The sequence below is a fragment of the Periplaneta americana genome, chromosome 2 (assembly GCF_040183065.1).
Source record: "Periplaneta americana isolate PAMFEO1 chromosome 2, P.americana_PAMFEO1_priV1, whole genome shotgun sequence".
NCBI classification, from domain to species: domain Eukaryota; kingdom Metazoa; phylum Arthropoda; class Insecta; order Blattodea; family Blattidae; genus Periplaneta; species Periplaneta americana.
Genome location: NC_091118.1, coordinates 34,471,642 through 34,492,280, shown reverse-complemented (window position 1 = coordinate 34,492,280; position 20,639 = coordinate 34,471,642). Strand labels below are relative to the sequence as shown.

The window sequence follows — 20,639 nt, the reverse complement described above, 5'->3', positions numbered from 1 at the left end:
CGTGCTAACCGTTACTCCACAGGCGTGGACTTCAACATAGCTGTAACATATGTTAGCATGCATGCATTTCTCCTCCTTCCCCCTCCTACCCCACTGAATATGCTGAGAAACTGACTCACTCCACATCACCCTTAGTCAAATGTTCGCGCATAACACTGGCCAGGCTATCTAAACAGAACAGTAATAAAGTTTCATTACCTTTGGATAAAGTCCAAGTTTCAGCTGTGTAAGTTGCAACAAATCTTATAAGGGATTTTATAAGGTTTCAATTTGATACATCGAGAGAAGAGAGATAATTTCATGAATGCAATGTTAACATAATATGCTTCATTACCTGCATGAACTCTTTTCTTAATTTATTTCAAAATGAAAATGTCACTGTTCGAGAGGAATCAAGGTAACAAAATTGTTGATTCATTCCAAAAAAAACTACGACAAGTATTATAACGATGATGACCAAATCATTTAAACCATCATATAGTGACAACTCATTCTGAAAACAATATCCAGCAACATACAAGGAGTATATATTTTTACTTGGTTACTTAACGACGCTGTATCAACTACTGAGTTATTTAGTGTCAATGGAATTGGTGATAATGACATGGTATTTGTGAGATGAGGCCGAGGATTCGCCATACCGTACATTACCTGACATTCGCTTTATGGTTGGGAAAAACCTCGGAAGAAACCAACCAGATAATCATCCCAAGCGGGAATCGAACCTACGCCTGAGTGCAACAGGCAAATGCGTTACCGCCCGAGCTATGCCGATGGCAATATATAGCCTATATTTCCTTTAGGTTATAATTTCGAACGAAACTACGAATTACAAGAAATATCATCCTCTTACAATGTTTCATTCCAAAAAACTGCGACAGTTATTAAAATTATACCATTTAAATCCATCATATAGTGACAACTCATTCTGAAAGCAATACCTAGCAATATACAATTACGAATTACAAGAAATATCATTCCTTCAACAATGATTCATTCCGAAAAACTGCGAGTTATTAAAACGGTAATAACAACATCATTTAAACCCATCACATAGTGACAATTCATTATGAAAACAATATCTAAAAACATCTTTCAAGTTATAATTTCGAACGAAATAAATACAAGAAATATAATCCTTTAGCAACGATTTAATTTCATAACATAGAAGTAATAAATGCTGTACAATTAAATACACAGAGAATCGAATTTTTCGAAAATAGACTTATGTAATTTTTTTTTACTAAACTTAACATGAAATTAACAAGTGATATGCTCTCAGATGCTTATGAAACAAGGACAACGGACCTAGAAAACAAAACACTTGTGCTCAGTGAATAAATACTAGGGATTCTGCAATGTTAGTCAATTGGGGGAAAAGTACTGATACATGGTCCAGCAGAAATTATGATTAGTAGATTTAAATTTAGTAGTGTTAAAATAATTTCACCTGACATAATTAGGAACATTAAATCCAGACGTTTCAGATGGGCAGGGCATGTGGCACGTATGGGCAAATCCAGAAATGCATATAGAGTGTTAGTTGGGAGGCCGGAGGGGAAGAAGACCTTTGGGGAGGACGAGACGTAGATGGGAAGATAATATTAAAATGGATTTGAGGGAGGTGGGATATAATGATAGAGACTGGATTAATCTTGCTCAGGATAGGGACCAATGGCGGGCTTATGTGAGGGCGGCAATGAACCTCTGGGTTCCTTAAAAGCCAGTAAGTAAGTAAGTAAGTAAAATAATACGAGCAGCAAAGGACAATTAGTAGAAAAGACAGTAATAGAAGATGGTAACTGAAGCTCCACTCTGTAAGTGTTGTGTAATTTTCAGACATGAAAAATATTTAATGCATTTGTTACCTGATTTTGTTGGTACGAAAAAAATCACTAACTTTAATTTTGTGAAAGATATTATCAAAACTAATTGACACTGAAATTTGGTTTCTTTTTTTATTTTGTAGCTAAAACTTCATTTTATAAGTTGTCTGCACTGACATGGCAATAAGAATACAGTCCTAAATTCAAAATGATTCTAATACATAATTGCTAAGTCTTTACATACATTCATCTCATGTATGTTGTGGGATGATGGCGAAATAGAGGCTATACACATTGCTCTCCGACAATTATTAAATCTTCCCTTAAATAAATATAACAAGACAGTAATTCTTTCAGATTCTAAAGCTGCAATTCAGGGAATATGTTCAAATGCTACAAAATGTTAACACAACTCCAAAAAGTTAATAAGATTGTCCATCTCCAATGGATTCCAGCACACTGTGGAGTCATGGGGAATGAAACCACAGACACACTTGCCAAGAAAGGCACAACAATAAAACAAAAATATAAATTTAATTTCTCATATTCCTCAATAAAATGTTTGATCACTACAAAATTTTCTCATTCATACCTACAAGAAATAGAATCAAATGCTAACGACAAAAAATGGATTACACTACTTTCCAACCCCGATATAATCCCCCAGAGACCGAGGAAAACAGCAGTTGCAGCCTTCAGACTATTGACAAATCATGACTGTCTAGCAAGTCATCTCTACAGAATAGGTATCTCAGCTTCATCAATATGTGTCCTGTGTAACGATCCAGCAGAAATGAATGAAAACCACTTGAAGACCTGTGAAGCATTAAGATCAGAAGAAACTACAGTTCAAAAGTATTGGAAAGCACGACTGCTCATGGCTTCATTGCCAAATGCAAGGCACTAGACAACAACAACATACATTCATCTTAAAACCCAATTTCTGAAAGTTACGTATCATATAATATTCATCCATTCATTCATTCAGTGTTCTGCTCAAGGACAGGTCTTTCACTGCAAACCCAGCTCATATAATATAATAGTGTGTGGTAATAAGAAGTTTCAGCTGATTGGAAAGAATGTTGGTCATAGGTCATTGCCCTTTCGAATAGATACTACCTTGGCATTCATCTAGAGACAGGGAACCACTGAAAGCTCAAGTCAGTATACTCGGTTCTTGTGATCGAACTCCAGATCTTACAAAATCCTTTTCCTAAATACCCCAGAATAATGATTTTACTAGAATAAACATTAAAGCGTATAATCAACTCTAAAAAAAAAACTTCATTTAATGTGATTATTACTCACTGAAATAACGTAATGGATCAAATCGATATTTTTAACGTGAATGACATCCCAATCTTTATATAAATTGTATCTATGATAGAATGTGATAAGAGTGACGATAGGTAGAATAAAATGACTACCTCCCCTTAAGATAACCACACAAATATTTACTGTAAATTGTATACAAGGTTCTAAAAATATACCGACAAATTAAGTGTAGTAGTAACCACTGAATAGAGAAATATGGGAGTGAAAACCCTAGTCTTATTTTAAATATTTTTAAAGTTACTAGTATGTGATTTTGTTAAAGGCCAGTCCCAATAATGAAAGTTTGACAATTTCTGAAAGGGTTAAAGAAGGGAAAGGGTATATATGATTTGTAGGAAAGATATTGCTGTTATTTTATTTCTTTTCTCTCAAATGATTTCCACTTTTTAATAGCTAAAATTATGCAAATTCAATCTAACTTACAGTGATTAGGCAGTATATGGAGAATTGTTCTCGGATTCCGCAGCAAGTTATCTCAACAGTTCGATGCCAGTAATCCAATACATAATATGATGTACACCCACACACTGCCTAATCACGAATAAATTTTATTTAACATCTCAAGAACTATTTTAGTTGAAACTGAAACCATTTGCTTTTATTTTTTTAATTAAAGAACATTCTAGAAAATTTTGTCAGTTTATTTCTGATACACACTTTATATATGTGATAAGAACGACCTATTATTTTATTACTTTCACTTTAAAACGATGTTACAAAAGAATATTCCTATTTGTTTGTAGTAATCACGTGGTTTCTTTAGTAAATTATATGAGGAACATGGAGGTATCTCAATTTAAAATTGTATTGTATTAGTATTTTAATGACATATATATGTTTATCAAGATTCCTGAATTGTTAAAAGTGTAACTGCCATAATACATTGACAGAACTGTATAGACAATGCTGAAAATGAGTTAGACATGCAATATAGTTTCTTGGAGCAATTTTTTCCACTACAGAAACAAAATTAAATGCTGTCATCTGCATGACACTTCCAGGCTTCTCATATATCTTCATGGCATCTGAAGAAGATACCTTTATCTTATTTTGCACTTGTGCTGTTCAACAATTAATTTTTACTTTACCATTATATGAAATTAATTAAATCCACAGTACAACAGACCATGGAAGTATAGAGTCATACAGCCTAAGACTGGCCTCACAACCACAAACCTCAGCAGAAGTGAATGATCATCACAAACCAGTCCAGGGAGGTAATGTGTGATTAGCACAATGATGCCAACAACAAGCTGGCAAACAAAACTGGATTACACTACTCACTGTAGCCTCGCAAATTCTCCACGATATCATGTGGGCACTGGTTCCATACATTGATCGATATTTCATGAGAAAATTTCTTCCCCCATGAGGACTCAAATTAATTTTCATTTTGTATCTTTAGTCCAAAACGTGAAGTCTTAGACCACATGGCTATGGCAGTACAGTAGAACGCCATTTATCAGAACTAAAAGTGGAGAAGCCATTTCTGATAACATGTTTTTCCAGGTAATAATTCATCGATATTGATTCCAGTAGTACACCAATAACTGCTTTACATCTACAGCATCATAGAAGTGAATACGTGCAGAATCAGTTGTTATCTCTCATTCAGCCATAACTGGTTCCACATTCCATGGGGTAGAGGGTGGGGAGAATAAAAAGTACACAAAAAACAAAAGGTATACTGTTTTCGCTGTAAGAAAAATCCTAATGTAAACACAAGCACCTGGCTGTCATACCCGTGATTGGCTCACAGTCGAAACACTCACACGACGCAGGAAAATATAGTCTGTATTTGGAAACTGTCATCTTCTATTATTTGAAAATAAAAAATTGAATTCTAGTTGTTAAATACAATGAAACATATAACTTCACTCATATGTAAAACGATATGTAAAAGAAAAGCTACTTTTATATTTTGTTATGTACTATGAACGCGGATGAATACAAACAGTAATACCGAAGTAGTCTGTTTTTGTAACAAGCTGGCGTCACTTGAGCTCGTAGTTGTTCACATAAGCATGTATGGCTTCTGCATCCTAGGTGTTTGTGCTTATTAAACATAAGAATAGAAACCCTCTCAAAAGCGGAGAAAAACAAATAGTCTTAAATGTATATAATAAGTTGTGTGAGTTTTAATTAGAGTAATTATAAAGTAAATGTTTCCTAAGCAAACGAATGCATAATAGTGAGGTTAGGCCTACTTAACGAATAACGGGAAATGTTTAACATGAAACAGAATGTACAACAGTAGGCGGGAACACGTACTGAGAATCTATGGCGCCAAACAGCAGCCAATGAAGCCTCACTTCAGTCACGTGCTATTGTTTATATTAGGATTTTTCTTACAGCGAAAAGATTATAGACATTAAGAGAGAATAACTGTCATTTGACGAGACCAATGTACATCAGCTGGCTGCTACTGAACACAAAACAAATTAACTGAGAGTACAGAAAACCTATTGTATTCCTTAAAGGACAATCACCATTAATTTTAATCTTGCTGTGGAATAAGAACAAGACAGTCGCAGTATCAATGGCATGCACCAACAGACCTATGGAACATAAACGCTGTTATATTTTAGATAGTGTTTTCTAATAAAAAAAAAAGTTTGTGTTATGGTTAAAAAAGACAGTAAGGCCTATGTATTTTTACTCCACCATCTTAGTTAAGCAAGGTTGTACTCTATATATCATTATACTGATCTTTAGGAAAGAATCTCTAGAACCAAAAAATTCTGAACCGATTTCCATATCTCGAATGTACACCTGAATTAAGGAAACAGGGCTGATGAATCGGTATTAAAAAGTAACACAAGCAGCACAATAAGCTTAAGGCTGTGGTGTGTCTGCATAAATGACGGGTCTAATGTGGGAAAAAAAATCACACGTTTAACAACATTCTCTTCTGTAACAAACTATATAAGACTTGTACGCAAAGTACAGATCGAACCACAGCCCTTACACATACTAATGTACACTACTATGCCAATTTCTGCAAAACTAGCTGCAAATTACAAACAGTTATGAAATCTGTCAACATTTAAATTAAGTTTTTACAAAAATGAATAACAGTCTACGCCTGTAACTCTAGTGTGTTTGAATGTAGTCTTCAAACCCTACAATTTGGCATGGCCTTCATTAAGATATTATTTTTCTCATTCGAAACTTCCCCTCATTAGTAAGATGCATTATGAACTGCCTTTTCTAGAAGGAAACTGCTTAAAGAGGCTCCTTTAATGTTGGACTATGTTTCCTTGGAATCCTCACCATGCAAATACTCCCTATAATTGACTCCCATTTATTTTTGTACTCGGAACATGATGAAACAATCTGAAAAATAAGTCTTACAGAATTACATGGGGTAAGTGTAACAACAGTGCACAGATCAAAGTTTCTGTATATCACTCTCGCCCCAATGTGGCAATGACATAAAAAAGAATGTGAACAATACAGGTTCCAATAGAGGAATGGGTGATTATAAATATAGCAGATATGTTTATATTCATTAATCTTAAAACAACCATGCTTTCATGAAATTATTAAAATGTACATGTTAAAATACAACAGTATTAAAAAAAACTTAATCAATCGGCGATATACATCAGTACGAGATTTCAGCATGAATAACAGCTCATCTGACTCAAAAGCTACTGAAGATAGGACAGTAAATCCTGAAACATGTCTAGCTAAATGAATTTTGTTTCTTAAATGTTCTTTAAAACGGTTGTATTTTAACATTATGTACATTTTAAGGATTATAAATAGTTGGTTCCTGAAAGCAAAATTTATTTATTTATTTATTTATTTATTTTTAAACCGCACACGCATGCACTCGCACGCCCGCACGCACACGCACACGCACACGCACACGCACACGCACACACAAAACCCCACCATCCCTCCCTTCCTCCCCCGAACCCGCAAGCTTTAACATCTGTGGTCATATCGGGTGTTTAGAATCTGTGGATATACCTGTAGGCCCTTGTTACTATTGAGTTCCTGTTTCTATTATGTGTTGTATATAGCTTGTGTTCATGTACCTGATTTTAGGCTTTTATTAATGTTTATGATATTGGTGATTGATGGTATGTAAATTTTCAATCCAGCATTTGTCTTTGTGACCGAGGGAAACCAAAATGTTAAGTTCTGAAGTGACAAAACACTAATAGAATAACCTATATCGATATCGTTCATAAAATTTAAATCGAAATAATATCCATATTACATTAATCAATCAATTTTTATAGACAATTCAAATTGACTGAAATAAATTATGGAAGGTATGACTTGTAAAGAATTTGAATGTCGAATTTTTCAACTGTTATGGCGAGAGAATACTAAGAAGTAGGTTTCTGTATCAATTCCCAGTGATTCCAATCTAGTACATTGTAAGTATAATTAATACTACTCGGTTCAAAATGTTTTTCTGGAATAGGCTATATTTTTTCAAAATGAATAATGATATGTGGTATATTTCTGTTTCTGGTGTTGGCATCATTCATAACGTCACTTCCGTAGAAGTTTCATGATCATAATTGTTGTTGTTGTTGTTGTTGTGTGGCAACTAGCTGTTGTTTGTGGGATATTCGTTAGTCGCATTTCAGAATGAAGACCATATGAGTATCAAAGACAACTAGCGCTCTAGTCGACCTTCAGAAAAGCATTTAAGCCAGGCAAAGACCTGCGTTGTATTTTTTCATTGCTGCTTCACCACAAGCTTCTTCAAGCATTCTTAATGTCTCTGAAAGAGATTTGTGCAAAAAAAAAAAAAAAAAAAAAACACAAAATTTGATATTTGGGCATTGCTTGTATCCCACATTCTGAAATGCGACAAACAAATAACACACAACATGCAGTTGTTACATAACAACAATGACTACGATCATGATACCACAGTCTAGTATATACAGTCACGAAGCTTGAGTTGTTGAGGGTACTAGGAATAATAGACTGTGCTGGTACTATTTCACATTGTCTGTGATGAGGCAATAGTAGCGATCCTAGTGGTTAGCAACTATCTATGGATGCATATTCCCTACGTATTGAGCTTAGTGACTGTATATATTAGACTGTGATGATACTTCTAGGGAATTAACATCATGAATGATGCCATCAGAAACAGAAATATAACACATAACATTATGTATAGACCTATATATGTGAGTTGATATAAAAGAGTAGTGAAGGTAGTGGAAAGTAGTAGGAAGTGAGAATAAACTGAAAAAAAGTAAAGACAAGGGTAGATAAAAGAGAAGAGGGCGCTAAACTGGAGAATTCCCATGGTATCTTTGAACCGTGCCATTATGTTTAGCACCAAATTTAAGTAAATACACAATCTTGCCAACATAAGAACACGAAGTTGGTGTGTGGCGTCGTTGGAGAGAGAAATTTGTTTCTTTTCTCTCTCTACCTCCTTCGTTCTGAACATTACTGAGAGATAGCACCACTGTTAGCTACAAGATATATTTCCGCAAATATATTGAAGTAGATTACGTGACCTATTACGTGACTTAGATGAGAGTCTCGAGACAAAACAGTTTTGTTATATTTCTTTTTTTATTAAATGTTAAGCACAGGAACGCCATTTCGTAATTTTATTTAAGAAACAAGCCAAACAAATTATCTTTGCATCAAAAACGGATGCTCCCTGGACCAAATTATCGTATTTCATAATTGTTTCAATGCAACAGAAGCCAGAAGTCTTGCACTTGACTAATGCAGTGAATTATTTAAGAATATAGTCGCGAATTTTACTACCACTATTTCGATTGTGTTTTGTTTGGCACGGCTCGGTACGGCCAGGTGACTAGTGGCCAGCAAGTAACGTCGACTATCGACATTGCTCTGCCGTGGGTATTATCCAGTTGTTCCGAAGAGGGTAATTAGCAAGGAACCGTCGGTCTTTTACAAGGTTAGTGGGTTAGTTGAGGGGATATCTAAGTGATGTGTGGCTAAGGATATTAAATCATTCAAATCTTTCCACATATTCCTCGGCCTCATGTCACTTAGATATCCCCTCAATTAATCCACTAACCTTGTCACATAGGCTACCTTGTGGAAGATCGGCGGTCTCTTGGTAATTACCGAGAAGAGTTTTATTCCCTACCACTTTACTTCAATCCCTTAAGACACTTCAGTTAATGCGTAACTGACATACGTGAAAATCTGGTGGTTCCGGTAATTAAAGTATGAATACGAAACACCTTTTTATAAGTTACTTTGATGAAAAGTAAGGGTCAATGTAGAGTATCCACCGCCCACTGATCCTTGATTTCATTCATGATATAAATCGACTAGCAGAATTAATAAAAATATTGTTCTGATAATTGTTCACAGTAACATTCACCAAAGTAAGTAGGTTATTTTACGACGCTTTATAAACATCTTAGGTTATTTAGCGTCTGAATGAGATGAAGGTGATACTGCCGGTGAAATGAGTCCGGGGTCCAGCACCTAAAGTTACCCAGCATTTGCTCATATTGGGTTGAGGGAAAACTCCGGAAAAAACCTCAACCAGGTAACTTGTCCCGACCGGGGATCGAACCCAGACCATCTGGTTTCGCGGCCTAGACGCGCTAACCGTTATTCCACAGGTGTGGACCTTTGATGAAAATTACAAAAAAAATAATAAAACCATAATACAACTATAACTCACCTCATCCTATTCTTATGATACACTCTTCTCCTCCTGTCATCAGAGTCGTGATAATCCTCAGTGTCACTACTGCTGTCCCGATCATAGGAATGACGATCCTTGGGAACAGACATCGCACTCCCCGAACTGAAATATGCGAAACTTATTAAAAATGTCACGAAATTTATGTACTTGAAATTGACAATGCTAAAGTGGTTGTTCCAAAATCACACGTAAAATTTACCAAATTTTCCATCAACTATCTTTTAATACGTAAATCGCACGTGAGAACAAAGACTGCAATTAGTAACAGACTATACGCATCTCAAATAAATACGATAGCTCACTATTTGGCTTGGCAGCTTGCCGTCTCCCGCCGTCATATTTCGTTTCCCTCTTTTTTCCACTAATCATCCTCCCCTACTGGAAACTGAAGTTCATTAACCTTAATAACGTGAGTAAACATACCTCGTGTTGGCTTAATTGACGTAAACTTCAACACAACGGAAACATTTTCAATTACTTGTCCACCCTTGCAGCATAAGCCTTTACATGCATCAAAATGATAAACTACTGTGCATTGTAACTTCGTTGTACTTACGCTAATTTGTTTATAAAATAAAAGTTGTATTCAACACTTCTTAATTTTCTAACCAATCCTCTTAAACAAGAATAAAATAGATAAGGATATAATTTAACCTCATTATCCTTCCATTTCACATCTCTCATTCACCAACACAATGAACACAGACGATTGTGAAAGAAAAAAAGTAATCAAATTACATAGAAAAACAACTTCACAACTGCATAAGCAGGCAGTGACAGAATGACCAACATAATACTTTACTTTTCCCTACCGTATGTTCAGCGATGAGATGGACGAAGTACGTCACGCAACTGCTACTGTATATGTATAGTTAACTTGAAAGCAGTTCCTTATTAACAATGTCTTATAGAATACAGAGGTTATTAATAGTTTGTCAAAGTATGATGTACATGTAAGTTGTTCACAATAAATTAAGGTAATTCGGAAGAAAACATTGGTCAATATGACGGACATCAATGATATCGAGGATCATTGACGGGTTAGGTTTTCGGTTTGTTGAAGTTCTTGGTACCGTACGCCTGTGCCTTGCATAAACGTTTTTTGATAGGCATACCAAAAGCCTGAACAAACTAAACCTAACCTGTCACTGATCCTCGATGATGTCCGCCATATTAAACAACGTTTTCTACCGAATTACTTAAATTAATAATTAACTATTTAAATAAAGAAATAAGCGCATGTAAAATTGATGACAGAATCCCTGTAATTGTGTGGAACGTTTAAGTGGTTGGTTGGTTGGCGGTCGTGGCTAACGTGGTCTTACTTGTATCCAGGGTACGAATTAATGGGGGATGAGGGGATTTTCCCCCCTGTTGGAAAGTTATCCTCCTCTCATTAATTCATTAACATCCCTGCCAGGGTCCCCCTCACAAAATATAATTCTTTTAATACAAGTATACTTTATAAAGTACAGTATAAAGTAAGCAAAGAAAATAATATTGATCATCACTGGCAAGCTGACAACAATCAATAACTTAGGAATTACACTCTTATCTTAAGCCTACTTATGGATATAATTATTATTATGATCAAGATGCAAGACAAGCAACTCAGTGCGACCAAGCGTTGAGCAGCATCGAATGAGGATAATAATAATTTTATATATGGTATTCTCTATCTAGGATTCTAACCCCCCCTCCCGCCCATAAGAAATCTTAATTCGCATCCTGCCTGTATCCATCATAATATGTTGCAGGTTGCATCGGCCCGCAGCCGTTAAGGAGCAAAGATACGTTGCGGGTTGCATCGGCGCGCTTCCGCTAAGATGAATGGTAACGGAATTTTTTCTGGAATAGTTGCTTATGTAAACGTCCCACGTTAAAATTCATTACTATACATAATGTGTTATATAATCAGAATCATCATCATCATTAGCAGCGACAGAAGCATTGTCATTTTAAAATTGAAGATGAACAATTAAGAAAATTAAAATGATTATTTCGTTAAGCTTTTATAGTTACTGTACATATCCCCAATGTGAGAAGATCAGCGCGACTCTTTCGCTTCGCTTGTGTGACGAAGTGATAGGATGACGTCACCGTATTATTAGAAAGTTTGACCCGGTGATTTTTCGAGTTGAGCCAAAAAATCTTTCCTTGTATCGTCTTTGTCCATAACACTTTTCACGTGGACTCTGGGCTACGAACAGCAAATTCCGACGTGAAAGATTGGCAATCTATAACTCTGGTTAAAAATACTTTGTAATCGCCAGCTGATGCATCCTGAGATCAATGTTGCCGTACATTTCATTCTTCGAGAAGGTGATGCGCGCGCGCAACCTGTCGGTGTGTTTCAAAACTAAACAAACTTGATGCCGAGAGAATAAAATTACAAAATAAATGCAAGTAATAAAATAATTACAACCAGTGCTGTCATGGTAATTCTTTTCTTGGCCATACACCTCACCCCTTGTTTTCTCCCTTGAAATATATTTTACTCTCCTCTCCCTATCTCTTCGACTGTCATTTAATGATTTTTTTTATACATTAAAGAAGAAGTAAAATGTTCTGGTTCTTCTCGGGTTCTCAGCCAGGTGAGTTGGAGATTGGCTTCCAAGCTTTCGACTGCTAGCTCTGCCATCTTCTTCAGGGATGAAGTGATGTGGGACCACGAGCTAGCCGTCGAAAGCTTGGAAGCTAATCTCCAACTCACCTGGCTGAGAACCCGAGAAGAATTATTCTATATCAAACGCCGGGAAAGTTTCAAGTCATAAAATGTTCTGCTTTACATTTTAATTGTACAACAAATTTGAGTTAAAGAATGCACCATGTAGCACCACCGTAGATCCATACTTATCTCGATGGATCTTGGAGTGTGTATTTGCAGCACTTCTTGTTTTTCAACCATTATTTTATATTATAATTCTGAATTTCAGTGCTGCAGAGGTGGGCAATTTTTGTTCATGAACATCAAACAAAATACATTAGGAACAGCAAGAGATGATCTAAGATGTACACAGATCTCCGCGTACAAAACTTAGGCATCCATAGAGACAAATTTTCTTTTCCCCATACGATTAATTAAAAAAAATTGTAGGTTCCCATACGATGTATGTATGGCCCCGTATGGCCTTCATGACAGCACTGATTACAACTAAACAAATTGATTTAATAATGGATTAAGCAACAGCACCAACAATAACTACATAACAAAACAGAACAAACTCGTTTACGTGGAAACTGGTAGTACGCACAACTTACATAGCAGGCGAAAACAAATGCGAACAAGCATGCTTTGTTTACAAGACGAACCGGCAACAATGATACTACATCGCAACCTTCGAGCATTTATGTTCGTAGATAGCAACTCAAAACGGGCCGTGATTTGTTGTTGCCATAGCAACTGTGGTGACTTTTATGTGAACATAGCTCCAGTGCAATCACAAAGTATTTCTAATCCAAATATAAAAGTATGCTAATGATGCATCTTAGCTGAGGATTTAAAATTATACTTCTCCAGTGGTACAATGGAATTTGCCGCATGATGATCAAATACTATTGCAATCTAAGGACTTCACGGAGAACAGAAAAGTGAGATTAGCAGTTTTTGTAAAAACATAAACACTCATATTTTTATATTTTACCATAATACTAGAAATACGGAGACGATTTACTTTAAAATACGGTAATTTGTCTTGTTCAACCGAATTGTATTACTTACTATTATTACTACTACTACCGGTACCTTATTAATTATGGTATGGAGAAAGTATTATGATGCTGTAACAATTTATTTCGGAAAAGCAGTTTTGATATTCGCGCTATCTATATGTATGAAACTCTTTTCACTATCAGAGGATTTTTTTCTTTTCATATATCAATATGTCTTTGTTAACTCACAAGAGAAATATACACGAATGAAATTTGATCATTTCTTAGATGAAGAAAGTGTGATTTTAGTTTTTAAATTAAGTAACACAAAATTAAATATAATTTTGATAGTATCAGATTATTTTCGTCTTGTCGGAAAAAGAAGCTGTAAAATAAAACAGAGACCGAACGTTTGCAAAAGCGCTTGAAACAGTACTACCGGCAGTTTTAGGACTTGAAAGAATCTATTTGGATTACACCGAAAAAATAATATAGGTTGGCCTTAGCCATTTAGGATACAGAACAAGAAGTCCACCTCTGATTGAGGTTCTGGTTCTATTATCAGTCAGTCCATATCACTTGACGAAGTGTCAGAAGAAGAACATACGCCGTAAACTGGGATAAAATTGCTCTAAAAATATCAACTGCATCAAAATCATGATTTCAATTTATTTTGTAATCAAATTCATTCCAGTGGTTAATTTTACTCCTGTTTACGATATATCTTAAGTCTGATTAGTGAAATAATTATGTTACTAGTCAGCGATGTATTAATGGAGGGGAAAGGAACTGGCCAACTTAACCCATTATCTCTCGTCTTAATTGCCTCATGAGTGATGCTTTATTGGTGTCATGAATTTCCAACCTGTCTTCGAACAGAAGTAACATGTTAGCCATGCGTAACCATGTAAGATATAGAACAAAATTGTCACAAGTACGGTACTGTATATATATATATATATATATATATATATATGTTATGTTTTATTTAACGACGCTCGCAACTGCAGAGGTTATATCAGCGTCGCCGGATGTGCCGGAATTTTGTCCCGCAGGAGTTCTTTTACATGCCAGGAAATCTACTGACATGAACCTGTCGCATTTAAGCACACTTAAATAAATGCCATCGACCTCGCCCGGGATCGAACTCGCAATCTTGGGCATAGGAGGCCAGCGCTATACCAACTCGCCAACCAGGTCGACTGTAAATATTAGTGTGAAAAATATTAGTTTGATAATACATGTTTGCAATTTGTTTGAAATAATGCTATTCAGAAATATCTATCTATCTATCTATCTATCTATCTATCTATCTATCTATCTATCTATCTATCTATCTATCTATCTATCTATCTATCTATCTATCTATCTATCTATCTATCTATCTATCTATCTATCTATCTATCTATCTATCTATCTATCTATCTATCTATCTATCTATCTATCTATCTATCTATCTATCTATCTATCTATCTATCTATCTATCTATCTATCTATCTATCCATCCATCCATCCATCCATCCATCCATCCATCCATCCATCCATCCATCCATCCATCCATCCATCCATCCATCCATCCATCCATCCATCCATCCATCCATCCATCCATCCATCCATCCATCCATCCATCCATCCATCCATCTATCTATCTATCTATCTATCTATCTATCTATCTATCTATCTATCTATCTATCTATCTATCTATCTATCTATCTATCTATCTATCTATCTATCTATCTATCTATCTATCTATCTATCTATCTATCTATCTCGCAAACGGCTCGTTTACTGAGCTATGTTTCCTTCTATTATAGTGTAGGCCTACTTTCACCCGTTTCAGTTTGCGCTATCAATTTTGGTACATTCTGTATACAGAATGGAAGTGAAATAACCTTCCGATTGAATGGGACGATAGGGTACACTTAAATGAATAGAAAACCTACATTACGTTTTGTGATTAAACTCAAGGTTAATTAAAAAATTAAGCTTGAAGTTTCAGCAGCTCGGCAACATCGCCGCTAACACACACTTCTTGTGATACAGATATAAGAGGTCAACGAACTCTGTGTAAATCGCTAGGTGAGCTGTTCTCTGACGCGACGTTGTAACCTGCTCGCATCGTGGAGTGGCTTGAAATTAGAGGTTTTTAAAATTAAATTTACACGAAAACCTTCCACGCTATTGAAATATGCCAGAGGGATATAAGAGGTTGTTAAACATTTGGAAGAAAAAAAAAACATTTTTTTTCTGAAAAAGAAAGAATTACGAACTTTTCACAAATATGATATTATAGTTTTTTTTGTTACATAGGCTACAACATAAGCTATTCGCTCTGAAAATCTGCAAGCTATTTCACTTCCACCCTGTACAGGATGACAACATTTCTGGATGAGGAATAACTGTGCCATTTAACTGTGGAGCCATGCATTAACTAATGAGAGGTGTAGTCGTCAGTCTTGTTTTCTAGTATTGCTCAGCAGTACTTCAAATTTAGCTGAAGATTTTGTTATGACATTTTTGCATCAAGAGGAAATGTTTTCAGCAAGTGTATGTAGATAAGAAGATTTTCTCAATTCTGTTTGAATTCTGAAATTATTTTCATTTTTCGAATTGTTACTAATTATCGTTAATACAGTATTCACAACACATAATTATTTCCATATAAATACTTTGTAGTTGTATTTTATTTAATAATTACAACCTACTACAATAACATGTATCCACATCTTTAAATATTTTTGTTAGCATATCATGTGATACCTTATGTACTCAGAAACATATTCACTGATTTATTATTTCTTTTAATAAATTGTGTTCATTCTATGTCGTCATTTTAGTTCCTATATCAAATTTGCGGCACAATCTGTGTCATTTGCTAGACATCGTTTATTAATTGTTTATGGTGTGCAAAGGTGATATAATACTATATTTGATCTGTTAACGAATGATAAAGACCCAGGTTTCGAAATCGGATGAAATAGTTTTATTTTTTTGTAAATTAATATCTTTAACGTTAATATATTATGATATTTTAGTACATTTTAAAATTTTCGCGGGAATTATCCTGATAATATTATAGTCATAATAGGATAAAAATTGTTAAATTAAATTGAAAAAAAAATATTTGCGTTCAATATGGTAAATTTCTTTGTAATTCACATTTTCTGTATACATTTGTCATGACTTCATACAGAAAGACGTGAAGAGAAGCCTGTGTACAACAGTGTGCAGCAACATCTATTTCCCACCGATAGATGGCGGTGTCTATGATTTGACCATGAAGTATGGCTGCCTAATCAGGGAAAGGGTTCGTAAACTTCTCTTGATTCACTTGCCCCGAACATAATTCGTTTCTTAGGTTCATAATTCACAACCTTATGCAGACTCTGTTTTTTATGTCAATGTTAATTTGTTCAGTGGTTTTCATGGTTCTCTACCGTAAAATGAGGTGTATAATCCAACCTAGAATATCGGGTGAGCTCTTAGGTCCTACCCTATCCTCGGGCTTGGGCACGGCCGTATGGGAGTATATTAGAAATCATCTTAAATTGATCTCAGTTTTAAATATAATCATCAGTGTTTGTGTACATATCCCTTTATTTGTAACCCGAAAACGCTGGACATCGCAGAAAAAATATTTGAATGCTACCAGCATTTGAATACTCTACTGGGTATATGCAAAGGAATTCGAGGTTTTGTGTTTATTATGTGCGCGTTTCATGAATATGTGTTCTGAATATTATACAGCAATAGCATACAACTTGCATGTGGTCGATAATTTTAAGTGAGTGGTTCAAAGTACGTACGAAATAAGCATTTGTCTCAACACATGGCATTTTGTCAGTGGATTTTGTACTACCTGATTAAGAAAGCATATATATCTACAGTTAACGCATGTAAATATGATTATGAAACCTTAAACAAGTTTCAAATTTATATGAACAATGTGTTAATTTCATTTTAGACCTCTTTCTGAATGTGATATTGTGACTATAATGTGTTGTATTGTAACCTTACTTTGTGTTTGCTGAATAGTATAGGCCGTAAGGCATAGACCACATTAACAAGTTTGTTACTTTTGGGAGTTACGCGAAGCGACCGCAGAGTCTAATTTGTTGTAGAAGTATTTCGAGTCTTAAAATGTAACATAGGCTAATTTAGTTGCATAGAAACTCTTTAACTTACACAGTACAGTTGCATGCCTTCGTTAATGTGTTCAGTTGTTTGTGCCATGTGAAGAATGTTTGATGTTTTTCACCAGGATACCATTTAATGTAGAATGGCTGCATCATGTTCTTCTGCAAATGCATCGTCGAACAATAAGACTGAGTGTACGAGTCCTAGCCCAACAGAGACCGTGTGCCTGGAGTTAACGGACACATTAACAGAAGGAAAAGAGGGTGCTGGCCCCTCTAGGGTGTGTGGTGAGAGTGAAAACACTGTGGTGGGAGATAAGTGCTCGGTGGACACTGAGGAAGGTGACGATGGAAGCTGTCATGCTGAGGAGTGTGAAGAGGAGGTTTGGGAGGACTTTGATGATGGGGAGGAGGGGAGTGCGGGGGAGGATGAGGAGGACAAACTGTTGGACAAACTACAATCTAGTGAGGGAACTGCTGTGTTGCCATCTGCTGCCAATAGCACGAGTGCCATAAACTCCAGGATCTGGGTGAGTATTGTTAATATTTATAAGAATTTGGTCATTTGTTCTGTTTAACAAACTGTCAAGATTAAGTAGGGCATTGACACTGTGTAATATTAAACTAATTTTGAAAACTAAGCAAATAATTTAGGTCAGGCCTGCGCCGAGGCATCATTGTCTAAGACATCCTGCCTAGGACTCGTGTTACGGAATATGCGCTGGTTCGACTCCTCATGGGGGAAGAACTTTTCTCATGAAATTTCGACCAGTGTATGGGACCAGTGCCCATCCAGCATCATGATGCACTTGGGGAGCTACGATAGGCAGTGAAATTCGGTTATGAAAGCCAGCTATATTGGCTGGGGGATCATCGTGCTAACAACACGATATCTCCATTCTGATGATCGTCCACCTCTGCTTCGGCATGTGGACGTGAGACTAGCAGCTGGCTGGTCGGCCATGGTCCTTCATGGCTCATTATTATTATTATTATTATTATTATTTATTCGGTCATGGTCCTTTATGGGCTGTCATGCCTCATTATTATTATTATTATTATTATTATTATTATTATTATTATTATTATTATTTCGTATTAGCTTCCATGTTGGAACCAAAGATGATAATATAATATCACCTCTGAACCGTGTTGCCATGTTCATTGTTTTGCAACTAATTCTGTTTTTTTTTTTCCCCCTGTATTCCTTAGTTTTTAAGAAATAGCAATTAAATATTGAAGCTGTTTTACACTTCGGTTTAATTACTTTATTACAACATTTACTATTGTTAATGTAGGGCTTCAGGTGTTTTTGTCTCATGGTTTAGTTTCTTTTTCATCATGAGTGTTGGCAACTGATGAAGCAGCAGATGATTTTCTAATTTGAACTGTGTGCGTATGAAACAGTAACCAACATAGTAACAAACACAGGAGCCAGTGGCGTACTCATCATAGCACCAAGCTTGCTGACCAGCAAGGAAACAAGCACCATGAGAACCGGGCTTTAGTCATATTCAAAGATAACCTTTGTGTAAGGACGATAAAATCCTGAGCTTGGTTTCCTCTGGAAAGAAAATGATGCTTTGAGTACTACCGTTTTGTAGAATTGCTACATATAAAGGAACCGTGTCTCTGGTAGAAAACTCTGGGCAACATTTGTCTACCATTTTTCGTCTACGTTGAATATCGATCTGTATGCCCTTTGCAGTTTGAAACAGTCATTGAATAAAATACTACTAAGTATGTGACATATGATGTAGGCCTAGTAATAATTCTGGTATAATTATTTCTTGTACAATTCAGTGATGAACCTCAAATTAGGTATTTAGGCCAACCTAAGTTGTGGTGGCCACTGGCATAGCTCTGTCAGCTGAGGTGCTTGCCTACTGATCCATAGTGTGCTCGGGCACAGGTTCAATTCCCGTTTTGGCTGATTACTTGGTTGGTTTTTTCCCCCGAGATTTTCCCCAACCATAAGGCGAATGTTAGATAATCTATTGCTAATTCTCGGCCTCATCTCCCCAAATACTATCTTGCTAACACCAATCCCATCGATGGTAAATAACCTAGCAGTTGATACAGCGTCATTAAATAACCAACTAAAAAAACCTAGGCTATGTTTTGAATGAAATGTTTTCTAAATTTATGAATTGAATTATTAGTCCTTGTTACTCTTCTGAGGTCATCTTGTCATTCTTTTATGAGGGCAGCATTATTCATAAATGCAAGTGACTAAATCATCCCGTGTGTGTACTGTATTTTGTTTTTGTATACTTCGTCTTTCATCCACCTCCCTCAGACAAAAATCGACAGAAGTAAGGCCTGGGGACTTTGATGGCCAATGCACGTGACCATCGCAGCTAATCCGTTATTTGGGGAGTGTGTAATTTACAATCTATACAAAACTAGAAAGGTATTGGCAGTTCTCTCTCGCACATGCGGGAAGGGAGTGACGTTGTGAAGTTGTGCGGTAATGCAGTGCGGCTCTTTGCGCCGCCTGTCTGCCATGTCGGAACTAAGCAGCTGACACGAAATCGTAAACTCATAAATTTGTATCATACGGTAGTCTTTGACCAGACCAAAATAATAATAATAATAATAATAATAATAATAATAATAATAATAATATAATAATAATAATAGTAATAATAATAATAATAATAATACACGTATGAATGAATGCAAATATGGTACACAGCACTGACAAATAAATGTACATAGTGTGTAAGCAATAAGTTCTCTCCATTAATACCGTACGACCATTGATTTTTGTATACTTGAGTCCACACCTGTGGAGTAACGGTCAGCGCATCTGGCCGCGAAACCAGGTGGCCCGGGTTCGATTCCCGGTCGGGGCAAGTTACCTGGTTGAGGTTTTTTCCGGGGTTTTCCCTCAACCCAATATGAGCAAATGCTGGGTAACTTTCGGTGCTGGACCCTGGACTCATTTCACCGGCATTATCACCTTCATCTCATTCAGACGCTAAATAACCAAAGATGCTGATA

General features: G+C 35.9%; 2 protein-coding genes across 8 annotated transcripts in view; one reads left to right on the top strand and one right to left on the bottom strand.

The window, feature by feature from the left end:
* The window catches only part of mri (BTB/POZ domain-containing protein mrityu), a 53,838-nt gene extending 43,211 nt beyond the window's left edge, over positions 1-10,627 (bottom strand). For 2 of the 6 annotated variants that reach the window (XM_069815165.1, XM_069815192.1), the window contains exons 1-2: positions 10,501-10,627; positions 9,823-9,948 (exon numbers count right to left, since the gene is read on the bottom strand). In XM_069815165.1, coding sequence (XP_069671266.1) covers positions 9,823-9,948; positions 10,501-10,505 — 131 coding nt within the window. In that variant the 5' untranslated portion in view covers positions 10,506-10,627. Of the gene's footprint in view, positions 1-9,822; positions 9,949-10,269; positions 10,370-10,402 lie in introns of those variants that run through there. The other 4 variants (XM_069815174.1, XM_069815147.1, XM_069815157.1 and 1 more) reach the window with 4 other exon arrangements.
* A 6,073-nt stretch (positions 10,628-16,700) lies between these two features.
* ago (F-box and WD-40 domain protein 7) overlaps positions 16,701-20,639 on the top strand; it is a 40,627-nt gene continuing 36,688 nt past the window's right edge. The window contains exons 1-2 of one of the 2 annotated variants that reach the window (XM_069815061.1): positions 16,701-16,804; positions 17,759-18,163. In XM_069815061.1, coding sequence (XP_069671162.1) covers positions 17,777-18,163 — 387 coding nt within the window. In that variant the 5' untranslated portion in view covers positions 16,701-16,804; positions 17,759-17,776. Of the gene's footprint in view, positions 16,805-16,951; positions 16,972-17,758; positions 18,164-20,639 lie in introns of those variants that run through there. The other variant, XM_069815071.1, reaches the window with a different exon arrangement.